Source organism: Borostomias antarcticus (genome assembly GCF_949987555.1).
Source record: "Borostomias antarcticus genome assembly, chromosome: 21".
Taxonomy (NCBI): domain Eukaryota; kingdom Metazoa; phylum Chordata; class Actinopteri; order Stomiiformes; family Stomiidae; genus Borostomias; species Borostomias antarcticus.
The window spans coordinates 2,485,721-2,498,889 of record NC_140254.1 but is presented as its reverse complement, the minus strand read 5'-3'; the positions used below and the strand labels follow the sequence as shown (position 1 = coordinate 2,498,889).

General features: G+C 45.9%; 1 protein-coding gene across 1 annotated transcript in view; it reads left to right on the top strand.

The window, feature by feature from the left end:
- Positions 1 to 1,715: 1,715 nt before the first annotated feature.
- The window catches only part of arid1ab (AT-rich interactive domain 1Ab), a 37,796-nt gene continuing 26,342 nt past the window's right edge, over positions 1,716 to 13,169 (top strand). Inside the window, exon 1 of the mRNA XM_084455420.1 lies at positions 1,716 to 2,752. Coding sequence (XP_084311546.1) covers positions 1,841 to 2,752 — 912 coding nt within the window. The 5' untranslated portion in view covers positions 1,716 to 1,840. The remainder of the gene's footprint in view (positions 2,753 to 13,169) is intronic.

The following is a 13,169-nucleotide window of genomic DNA, read 5'->3' as shown; positions in this document are numbered from 1 at the left end:
ATGGATATAGAAAAAGCAGACAGGACTTCTTAAAAAACACCACATTTATGCTAAAGAGGGAGGGAGGGAGGGAGAGAGAGAGAGAGAGAGAGAGAGAGAGAGAGAGAGAGAGAGAAGAGTTCCCTACCCCCTTCCTCTGCTTCTGTCTACATTCTGCCAGCACCCTCCTCCTAGCCTAGATAGCAGCAGCTGACCCCCACCCCCACGCCTCCGCTTTTAAACATTCACAAGCTGTCTCTCTACACTTAATGCACATGACCAAAAAGATCCTAAACAAAACTTATACTAAAGGGAACCCTTTTCCGTGCACTGAGTGAGAAATGTCAGCCAGATCGACGCAGCCTCGCTGCTAGAAAGCCCTGCATTGTAAAGGGAGAAAGGGCTGTGCTGAGCTGTATGCGCTGCCCATCCCCCACGTTCAGATAGCAAAGTTCTGCTGCTTTTGCAAGCAGTGAGGCTGCTGCTAGGAGAGAGCGAGAGGCAGGCAGGCAGAGAATGAGGAGAGGGGGTGGGGAGAGAGAGAGAGAGAGAGAGAGTGAGAGAGAGAGAGAGAGGGGGAGAGAGAGCAGCAGAGGGGGGGGGGGATTGTGGTTGTTCTCATTTGATTATTTACTTTATGCTGTCTCTAAACCTCCCGTGTACTATCCTGCCTATTCTACACAGACTCACAAACAAATTTTATGCTACATTTTACTTTAGATATACCATTTTGTGTTGGATTTCAGTGGCCTACACAGTTTTTTTTCTCTCTCACGCTGTTCTCTTTTTTTCTATGTTCACTTCCTGCTCTCTGACTGGCTCAGTCCATCCCCCATCCTTCTTCCTTTTCTATCCTTCTCTCTCTCTCTCTCTCTCTTTCTCTCTCTCTCTCTCTCTCTCTCTCACACACACACACACACACACACACACACACACACACACACACACACACACACACACACACAGGCTGTAATTTCATGCTTTCCTCTCCGATCAAGCCCTCTGCTGCTTCTACTCCTCTCATTTGCTCTCAGCACATGGATGGATTCACTCCCACCCCTTCTTACACTGGGACTCTGAACACTGGATAGAATAGAATAGAACATAAAACAACTTGTCAACCAGATCAGAAACAATGCATTTGACATGCACTGAACATTAGGCTAGTGCTTTGAGCACCTGCAAAAGCATGGTTGTATTATTAGGTTATTCATTATTATGTATCAAAACAGTATAATACATACACCATCTTGTGAATTATAGTCACATCTGATTAAAATTGAAATAAGCAATTGAACATAATGCAAACCTTGTACTGGGAGCCATCTGCTTAAATTGAGATTTCAGATCGAAAATGAGAAAGGTTTCAGATTCGATTAAGACTAGGAATTGTACAATTTATGAATTATATTCTATTTACATATCTCATTTGCAATGTGTTAACCAGAGACTCTATCCTAATCTAAAATAAAACAATAATGGACTACACTTCACACATGCAGTCCTACTCCGTAGGTTGGGATTCCGCTCCGGGTTTTACCTTCATCTTAGCGCTTCAGTAAAATGGCTGTGTCTCGCGGAGCCTCGTGCTGGTTTGGTCGGTTTCTTGCTCATACTCTCGTTCTGTAACAGAAGCCCCCCCACATTTTGTGTCGGTTGGTTTTATTCCCTGGATACGTATTTATATTCTTTCACTAACTTTTCAGTCGAACCGGAGTCGGGAGTGGATGCCGGATTCGGTCCGGAGGTAGCGGGAATGAACCGGGACACGGGTACATTGTTATAAATAATTGTATTTATGTTCAATGCTATTCAGAGCTTGATTGTGAGTGACTCGCTGTGAGAGGGAGAGAGGAATATCATGGCCGCTCAGGTCGCTAGCGTAGCCTCTCTCAACACTAGCCCGCCATCCGAACTCAAAAAACCGGATCGGGACCCACAGGAGGAGTCGGTACCGGGAGAGAAACAACATGAAAATAAGGAGCCGGGATCTGCCAGCGGATCTCCGGGACAGAAGGAACTGCAGGACGGGGCCGCTGGTGGAGATGTAGGGGGAGGTGGAGATTCTGACATGAAGAACGGGAACGGGAATTCGTCCAGGGTGAATAATAATAATAACAGCCAGAATGATACGGGGGGACCGGAGGGGAATAACCATCCCGGAATGGGGCATCACCACCCGGGGCCCTTTCCTCCACCTCCTTACGGTTACAACCAGCACTACAGCCGGGCCCCTTTTCATCAACATGGCGGACAACAAAGCCCTGGCATGGCAGCTGCAGCGGGGCCGGCAGTGCAGCCAGGCAGCATGATGGACCCATACCCGCCCAATTCGCATGAGCACGGCTTCCCCAACCATTACAACAATTACAGCCCATTCCCCAATCGGACTTCTTATCAGGGCCAAGGATACGCCATGAACTCCCCGCGTAATAATCAGCCTCCGGCGGCTGGGGGCCAGCCAGGCAAGCAACAGCCAGCAGGAGGAACTACAGCCATGGCTGCCTCTTACAATAATCAGAGGTATAGCATGGGAAACCCACAACCTACGTCTACCCCTACTTTAAATCAACTCCTAACATCTCCTAGCTCTACGAGGAGCTACCAGAACTACCCACAAGGAGACTATAGTAACCAGGAAGGGGCCAGCAAGGGACCAGCAGAAATGGGCAGCAGCCAGTATGGTGGAGGCCATCCGGGTTGGCAACAAAGGAGCCACCATCCTCCTCCAATGAGCCCGGGAAACACTGGACAACCTCTAAATAGAAATCAGGTAAAGTTAAGTTAATATACACTTTGAGCAAGTTAAACCCACCACACAGCTCCCAGTAATGCCAGAGACTTGTATTGCTATGGACCTGCCATTGTCTATGTGTGTAGCTCTCTAAAATGGCTGCCTCTGTTATTTCCCAACACCAGCTCTAAGAAGAGCATTTAAATAGAAAAAGAAGCTGTATCTGCGTTTAAAGACACAACTTTCTGAGCTAAGGTGAAGGGTGTGATTCTTTGCTTACTTGGGGCGAGGGGACAAGAGTTTGCATGGAGAAATTGAGTGCTAAATGTGATTTTATCTTAGCAAAGGTTGTGCTTTTTTAGCCTCAAGTCAGTCTATACAGCACAAAATGCACGGTCAATTCTTGTACAGTTTAACAAATCTCTCTTGGATATAGCTGTTCGGATATGTTCACTCAAGTTTGTTGAAAGCTTTCTTATCGATCCATCTAACAGACGTAGCCTAAATGATAACGACTGTTTGATTACATAGGAATAATTTGCAAGCAAGCACATCTTGTGAAAAAATTGCTTCTTTCAGTGTCAGGTTGTTGTTGTTTATAAGTGTCGCAGATAGTCGAAGTTGTAACAATTTCTCGGCGAGAATAGTAGCAATCTATCGTTTGATTAGTATTCCGATATTGCTGCTTTGTAACGAAGAGGGGTGTGTGTTCATTTCACCCCGTTAGTGCGACGTTCTTTCCATGTGCCGCTTGTAAACACGGCCAGTGATTTGAGTAAGTGCAGATTGCTTTGCTTTGGGATTTGAATTATGGAGGTAAAATCCTTCTGTCAAAGCCAGGAGACAGTTGGTCTTAGGTTGACATGCTAGCCGAGATCTGATTGGCTCCCCACCCCCTGCTCTTGGCCATTATAATTGCATGTAATGTAACGCTGCAGAGCCATGATAAGCTTCTACAGCTCGACTTGTTCGATTGTGTCAAAATAACAAACTCATATCATGTAATTTTCTGATGGGTATTCTGCACGTGTTTATGTTTTTAAAGAATACTGTATTTATTTTGTTATTTATTCATTATGTGCAGTGTAGGAATTTTAGGTGAATGCTTGTTGATAAATAAGTAAAAAACAAACAGTAACTGTGAAAAAAATCCTCATTGGTTGCATTTATTGAAGATGTCTTGTTGTATAAGTCCCACTGCAGTAATTTGCATGATTGCTGTATAGCCCTCTTGTTTGCAACTATCAAATACAATGTTTTGCCACCTAGGATCTCAGCAGGTAGTCTGTGTTTATTTATAGTGTTGATGGTTATAAGTAAGTCTACAGGCAATCTGGTTAGACAGGAGCAGTGCTCTTGTTTTGGCTGACTCTGGTGCAGCAGAGAGAGTAGGTGTGGTCATTTGTCCCAGTTTAGAGCAGTGTTTCTGGCTGATCCTAGAACAGTTGAGACTAGACTGTCTTGAGCCATGTGTGAGGGAGTCTGACTCGCTGCACTTGTGTTTACAAGCAGCCAGGGTGTCAGCCAAGTGTCACTGCTTTGTTCACTGGATTACAACGATTACTTTCCCATGCAGTGTGTAACCATGTCAACACTGCTAACCTATATTATTTTCTTGAATATTATGAGCCACATGTGTGCACTGCAGTGGCTTTAGTGATGTCCTGAGTCCTGACTAAAGCCACTGCTTTCACTGGCTGTACTGAATATCGCACACTGAATAGCATCTTGTATTTTCAGTTAAACATTCGTGACATGAGCAGACCATAATTAAGATGTCTTGGTCGGAAAGTGTTTTCAGTTTGAATGTAATGAGTTTTCTTTTCTATTCATTTGGAGGTTTTTACATATTTCTACCGGTCACTGTTCAGTCCTGCTGTCCTCCTATGGAAATATCTTTCATGACTTATGGCACTGGGAATAACTGTCTCCAGACATTTTTATATTCTTTCAAAATGTTGTCTACATTGTTCAGATGCAAACTGCGGTGTGAACAATTTCAGGCCCAGGAATGCAATTTGTGATGAATTTGATGCATGTGTAGAGAATATAGAACCCGATGATGCTCCTCAGTCCCAGTCTCCTCGGAGGACATGTGTACAGATCAAGTTATGTTGATGAATAAGAATATCGTTATGTTGAAATTTCATGAAACAGATATAGAATATCACTGGCCTAAACTGTATTTTCGTGTTGATAAAAGATGCTTAAAGATGACGTCATCAAATCTCATGTCCCTGTTCATTCAGTAAGTCACATCGTTTTATTTTGGGACATGAACAGCCCCGCTGTAGTCTCAATTAAGGGCCCAGGGCACATCATGTTAGGCTAGGGATAAGGATGGGGTCCTCATTTAGGGCTTAACAAGAGGAAAGTTGTGTCTTTGTGGTATTGAAGTTTAGCTTGGGGGCCAGATGTGATGTGGCAGCCAATGGACCAAAGTCCAGTTTGAAAACCTCAGCTCCACAGGCTTTGGTTTCTCTCCACGAGAACTCTTCCTAGTGACATATTTAGGCCTCCCGCTTTAATTAAGACCCTGCATTTGAGCTGATTTTTATTACATTTTGTCAAGATTTCACAAATCTCAAAGCTTAGTGATAGGTGGATGTTGTGATGCCCTAATGCAGCTCTGTGGTTGGATGAGGAGGAGAGCCTTGGGTCTTTCTCGCAGACCTGGCCTACTTTGCTCTGGCATCTGCCATCTAAAGAGACTAAGTTGTTTAATGAGCTAACATGACATGTTCCATGAGCAGAGGATGTGATCGGTTGGAACCTATGGGTAGTGGGTCCGTAGTAGGGGCTGGTTTAGATGGTATTCAGCCACCTGCCCAGCTATGTAATGAGAGAGTCAGTGAGGATGCACTGCACAGGGGGCTGGTGGCGGAGGAGGAGAGGTGGGCCTTGGCCTGCATTCAAGGAAGCTCTCTGACTCCTCAGTTTGCAGTGCTGAGTAATGATTCTCCACACGCCACATGGACAGCATGCTGCCCCACGGAGCTCTGTTTGTGTGTGTGTGCATGCACCCTGTGTGTGTGTGTGTGTGTGTGTGTGTGAGAGAGAGAGAGACAGACAGACAGACAGAGAGAGAGAGAGTGTGTCAGTGATACCAAGGAGGGAGGGGGAATGTTTTTGTGAATGATCCTTGGCTGCCTGTGACAGCTGTGTGTGTGTAGTGTGTGTGCTTGCTTACTTGAGGGGTGGGGGGTCGAGTGTGTGTGTGTGTGTCTGTGTGTGTGTGTATGTGTGTGTGTTCCCAGTGGATGCCTCAGGAGCTTCTCTGACCTGCTCATGCTCCACGTGCCACCAGCCATCCGTCTCCGCAGTAACAGCGGGCTTTTCCATCCCAGAGACGGCGGGCTATGAGGCAGAATTAACCAGGGACCGTCTCCCATCTCTCTCTGTCTGCCTCCGTCTGTCTGTCTCTGTCTCTCTTTCTCTCTCTCCCTCTCTCTCTCTCTCTCTCTCTCTCTCTTCCCCTCTCTAGTTTGACGTATTTCCGACACAAACAAGCTATGAGGGTGGGACATATGTTTAGAGGAATTTGATTGAAACATTGACAAGTGGACGGGTTTTAAGAACTTTAGACAGATTCGATAGAAGGATAGCGTTGATTGACGGGTGGATGTCGTGAGATTATTGGCCTAAAATCTAAGGTACCTGTTGTCGTCATTGCACGTGACCTACCGTTTTCCAGGAAGTAAGAAATTATATACTTTGATATAAGATTACAACAAAAGTAGAATTTTGTAATTTTTTTGGCATACATCGTTGAATAGGTGAACACTATGACCAATTATGTGAACCAAAATGGGACGGAATGCTTTTTTCATTTCAGTGCGACTTTAAAATGAGGATTGGAACCTGGGAACATGCTAGTGTTCTACCACTGACCACTCTGGACGTGTCTCACTGAACATTCAGAGGTGCAAAGGTATTCAAAACCCAGCAGAGTATTCGTCTCCTCGTGTTTGGGGAAATGTCAAACTGGTGCTGTTGCAACAGGGCTATGTTGGAATGTAAGGGTAATTCATTTCTTTTGACATTTACCTTTAAAATGTTCCAGATTAGCATAGTAATATCCCCTTCCAAGCTGGTGTGTGACTGCAGACTTCATTTACATGACGTATCGCGTGTGTGTTTTATGAGGAAAAGGGTTAACCTTTAAATGGGCGCTGCAGAGAGCGAATGGGGGCTTCAGTTGTTGGTTCGGGGAGGTAGAGATTGATGTTGCCTCAGCGATCTCTCACGTGGAGCCCTCTTTAACTATGCACTACCTGCCAGGCTCATGGGCTTGAAATGACATGCACCCCTTTGTTCTTATGTCTTATTCTTAAATATTTAGCGACTTCTGGTGCTGGTTTTCCTTGGGGCACACCTTGTAGGTGTGACGGTAGCACTAGTATCTACTCTGCTGCGTTGGTCCTCTCTTTGACCCCAGGATTTGCATGTCGGAGACCTAACTGTCGTTTGTATTGGAGAACGTGCAAATTCACCGTTCCCCAACGGCCGTCCTCACCTCAGGCAGCTTTTAATCAGGTGCAGTGACCAGAGTTGTTTGGCGAAGGCCTGGCGGCTGTGATCCCCTAACGCGGACTGAAGCGCCCGAGTCTCCTCAGACCAGTGAGAATGACATCAGCGGCAGCGGCGTGCGACCATAGCGGCCCGGCAGTGACCCGGGTCCTCCAGTGGCGGCCAGCCTTCCTTGGCTTCACCTCATTCCACAGGCAGGGTGTTTTTGGCCCCAGCAGTGAGTTATCGTAATGTGTCGTCGGGGGCGCTGCCGGCCGGGCTGAATAAGCAACCCCAGCACAGACGCCAGCGTTTTGAGCCTCGGCCGGCAAGGTCACATGGCATTTTCTGCGCCCCCCCGCCCCCCCCCCCCCCCCGCTCGTGGCTGGAGTCTGATCTCGGGACATTGCAGTGCAGTGCTCCCCTCCCTGCCTCTCCTCCTCTAGTCAGGACCAGGGATCCAGATGGGGCGACCTGGCGTGAGTTTGGCTGACAGGTAGACATGCTGCAGTGTTTTTCTGACCTGACATCAAGCCTGTTCTTCTCTGATCTCCCTAAAGGAAAGACTTTTGTCACTGAAGAACAGCAGGTCTGGTAGTGGTGTCTTCAGCATGGTTGAACCTGTTGATGTCAATTTGGGCTATAATTCCCACTCTGGCAGAGCATGCATGCACGGATGTCCCCACTTACTGCCTGGGTCCAACCACGTGGTAGGCTTGACAACATCCCAAGGTGTGATCTCTTTACATCTGTGCTCGAGATCAATCGGTACTTTGTGCCATCATCACTTTGCCCGCAGCGACATAAATGGATAGTGTTCCTATGTGCGTGTGAGCTCTGTCTCTCTCCCTCTCCCAAGTCTTAAGAATTCCTCTGAACAGCTGGGTGAACATCTGGGTGAGTTTGCCGTGCCTCTCCAAACTAGAGGCGTGCAGCAGAGCCAGACCCCCTCCCCTGTCTTCCCCCTCCTCCAGAGTCATGCAACGGTCAGCTTTACGTCGTAACCAGTGCTTTCAAGGCTGCTGGTGGGAAGGCAGACTAATTGCTTAATTGCAGACACGGCATGGTTTTTGAAGCGTTTTGTTTACATTTGCTCTTAAACAGGTAGGACCTACAGATCGTTCCAGTGGAAAATCCACTCAGACAAATTACAATCTAGCCGCCAGCCATGATATTTACAATTTGAAAGGAGTTGGCTTATCAGATGTTTTTTCGCTCAGTGGCGGTGCACGATCTAGTGAATGGTGTTTGACTTGCACTTCAGAGCTTTTCTTTTGACAGGTGTTGGTCAGTGGACCACGCTAAGGATTAACACACATTCTTTGAGACTGTTTTTCTTGGATCAGGTCAGGTGTTCAGTAGATGACATTGAAGTTGATTTTATTATGTTGGTCCTTGGTTATATCTAAGGTGGACAAGCAGAAAACTGTGTGTGTGTTTGTGTGTGTGTGTGTGTGTGAGAGAGAGACCATCTGAGGGTGGCCCCGGCCTGGTCATGTGCGTGAGTGCCGGTGTGCGTGTGGAGGGTTTTACTGCAGAACAATAGTCTGTGCACGGCCTAGGCCATGTGGCGGATTAAATTAGCAGCAGTTGTTTATCGTCTGTCCCCAGTCCATCTGTGTGACTCGACCGAGTCGGCGCGATCTCTGCTATCAGGCACAACTCCAGCCTGTGCCCCCGGTCACTCCTACACACACACACAGGCACATGCACACACACACACACACATGCACACACACACAAACAAACAAACAGTTTGTCACACACACACCCCGTCCTGGATCAGCCCCCCACCCCCTCCACCAACCCAGCCGTGAGACAATATACCCAGTGCAACCTTTTCTGCCAATAGAGTCTTGGCTTTCCTTTATGCAGATTAGCCATGTGCTAATTGCATTTATTTATTTATTTTTTGGGGAAAGAGGGGGGGAAAAAAAGGGCGGAGGGAGGAGTTCCCCCAGTGATTGATTAGATGACTGGGCAGAGAAAGAGAGAGAGAGAGATGACTGGAGAGAGGGAGAGAGTGTGGGGTGGGTGTGCTAGCAAGCGTGGCTGTTTGTGTCTGTCTGCCTCATTATCTAACAGTTCTGCTCATAAACCTTTGAGCTTTATTAACCTCAGGTTTGTTCCTCCAACGTCCCATGCTCTCACCTCTCAGGTTAGGAATGAAATGGAACAGACTTAACACAGATTTTCCACCATGCCAATTTTCGCAACATTGGTACACATTGATGAATGGGCTAACCTACAGTATAAAGGAGTGCTGGATGTTTGATGCCAACTGTGAATAAGTATTCATATCAGCTTACAGTAGACTTGCATCTTGGAAAAGGGTCAGACAATTCATTATCGTATCATGTTCCGAAGTCCGTCTCAATGGATCTTCCTTAATTGTTACACTTGAGAGAATCGTAGAAAGGACACTGCACATTGCCCTTCCAGAGGGAAGACAGAACGCAAGCTAGAACAATCACTGGCAGACCTCTGTCCAGGAAACAGAAAAGGGAACTGGTGTGCGATATGGCATGCTCGCGCTCTCCTGCTTTTCTCTGAAGCCCGGGCTCGCTTGCCCTCGAGGCTTTTCTGCTGCAGCGTGGTTGTTCAGCGGTGTACACAACTTCAGCAGTCAGAGGCTAGTGTTGGTAAACAACAGATCAATGGAGGAGCAGAGCATTGACCACTACCGTATTGCCACTAGCCTACTTGACACTTTAAATGCTATTGGAAATACTTGCTCAAATGAATAATGTGTTACTATTACTGTGTAAATAGTTGCCCCCCTTGTGGATGAACTATTTGGACAGTAGGTATTTGATATTCACCCACCCACCCTCATCTTTATCAACTGTTGCATTAGGCAGGATGTTAGGTCCTAGCCTGGTCATTGGCAGTGGAATGCTAACTACTGTACATTAGAGGAGGATGTTGGGTCCTAGCCCTGCCTGGTCATTGGCAGTGGAACGCTAGCTACTGTACATTAGCAGAGGATGTTAGATTCTAGCCCTATCCAGTCACTGGCAGTGGAATGCTAGCTACTGTACAAACAGAGAAGGGGTTTCCATGGGGATTTCAACTGAACTCTTGACAGGCCGGCTATACGTGGCACAGGCTAGGAAAGAGGAAGAGGACTGGCAGCCCTGGTTCAGCCTCAACATCTCTTAACATCTAGCCCTTTCTTAAAGGAGATTTCTTTTGAGTGATTAGTTGTTTTTTTTCTGAAGTTGAGATGATGAGGAAAAGGTGGTAGCTGCTTCCACTCTAGCTAGTCTGATAAAATACTCCCCCGCCCCATTTTACCTGTCCCCTGTCCCCATGTCTCAGTATGCTGAGGTATGAGGGGTCAGTAGGTTGGTGTAGGTGTGTGGCTAAACCTTCCGCCATTATGTATGGCCCCTCATGTCCAGGACTAAAAGTGCAGGAGACATCACACAGAAGAGAGAGCCTACTGGGGCCTTTGGCCTCCATAATGACCCATGTGGTGTGGTCCTCAATAGGGCTGCCCCCTGAAAGTCGACGCGTCGAATCATCAGTCGGAGACCTTTAAGTCGACAGATTCTTTAAGTCGAGCAGTCGTTTTCTGCTCCACTGTCAAGGATTAGGAGGTGGACTAAGATCACTCACCTGCCTTGTGATTTATATAGGACAGGCCATTCATTCGTTTAGGACCTAGGCTATTACTGTAGCTATTTGTTGGGCTGTAAAAGAAGAGTTAAGACTGATATAGCAGAGGGAGGCAGGCAGGGAGCCCTTCTCCCCTCCACTAAGCGTCTAGCCTACTATGCGCCAGCAATCATGTGCATTTCCCAAATGGAATATCCCAACACACTGCTTTCCTAGATCAATCTTCTTGCATATCCAATGGTAAAAATAGGGTTACTCATAGACAGCTTGAGCTCTAACGTCTGTGAAAATGCTTTATTGACAGCCAAAACATTTCCTTGTTGACTGCTGCCCAACGTGTGAGCCTATTCGCGCAAGCTTTCAAATGTGCAGTTGAGGAGACTATCGTCAAATTGCCCAATAGGGGGGGGGGGGGGGGGGGGGGGGAGGAATGAATTCTCCCGACATGACACAAAATGGATATGAAGACAAAATGTTTAAGATATTGATAACCTGTCTATTAATTATCTTGATTATTAGTGGTCCAAACCATGGACAATGCAAGAAAGGGGGATGGGCTGCACTTGAAACAAGCTATCAAACACATTCGGAGGCAGCAGAGAGGATTTTAGCGGAGCGGAAATATGAGCAAGCCTAATAGAACTTTCTTCTAGTTTTTTGTTCAAAGGAAAATAATAAACACCAATCAAGGTAAAATAGCCCAAGGCTATTCAAGCATAAATGGACGAAAGTTCGTTCAGAAAAAGATTGAACAAAATGAAGCATCCCTCGATCTTATTCGACAAACCGATAGCCAGGCTATTCTAGCTATTTAAAAATGCTGTAATTATGTAAGTGTCATTCTCGTTTATTTTAAATAGCCTAGCCTACTCAGAAATGTGCCTCGGCAACAATTGGTTCTTTCTAGGCGACCAATATAGGCCTAACCAAAATAATCATGGAAACTTGATGTCAAGTGATTTTCTGATAGCCAGGAGAAAGAGAAAAAACACATTGACGATTCGACGCGTCGCTTTGAACACCAAGTCTGAGTCGAATAACAAAATCCTGAGTTGAAGACAGCCCTAGTCCTCAATGACCCTAGGGACAAATGGGTCTATCATATAGCTAACATTAACAAGATAGCTTGTTATCTGACAGCATGCGACTCAAAAGCAACAAGCTAACGACAAACCTAGCAAGCTTGCTACATTTATTTTGGACTAGGGAGGGGAAGAGTTATCTTTCAATCAGTGAAGTTGCTCACAGTGCACTGATTGGAATGCCGGTGATTTGTGAGACAGCGTGAGTCTCTCAGCGAGCTCAACGCAAATGTGTTTTGTCTCACATCCTGAGTAGAGCCATTTAAAACCAGGAATTTGTGATTTTTCACAAAAAATCGCGATAACGATAATACTAGGTGTGTAACTGTACGTACCTTAGTTTTGGTCAAGTCATGGTTCGGTTCATTTTCTGTAAAGTAAGAGGAAAAACTGTACAACCCCCAACCCCAAATTTGGTGGCCTTTGGCACATTCTAATGCCACACTTCCTTCACACTGCTCTTAATTATTGCATAATTGAATGAGCTTGTGTTAGTGGGATTTTACTGTGGACTCATAGTGCCACCCACTTTACACTGCTAACGAGGGATGAGCTGTTTGTCCATCCAGGTCCCCCACCACAAACAGTAGCTAGCTAATGGCATTGTTGTTAGAGAATGTCTGAGCTTCCTAACATTGGCTTGTATAACTATAGCTACGCTAGTTAGCATGATACACAGTATCTAGCTAGGCTAGCGAGATAACTATAGCTAGTGTTGGCTAACTTAACTTAGCTGGCTAGCTAATATAATACTAGCTAGCATACCTGCTTGCTAAAAACTTATTTAAAGTGTTGGGTCTCTGTGGCCTGGGTGAATTCTCGATTCTGATTGGCTGGAGGGGTGTACATTATTTCAACAAATGCACGGCTACAGCCTCATCAGTTTTCACAAATTAATGCGCTAGTTTCACATCTCAGCATTACAATGAAACAGTCTCTTAATCTTGGCTCTTAAGACACCTTATTACGTTTTAATCTTTTTTCAGACGAGAAAGTAACCATGTAGATTGGAGTGTGGAGCCTGTCCAGTCCACTTCAGCTGAGTACGCTTGAATCAAACACTTGACTGAAGCACATATTCTCACGCGTTCAGTATTATTTTTTTGGTGATTATTCTTTCTCCAAGATAGAGATCGCAATGCAGATTGGTAGGCTATGTGAAGAGGCTATTCTTGGATTTTAATACCTTGTCCCTTCACTCAGCACTATAATGATGATGTCCGGTTGCAATTCAATTAGCAATG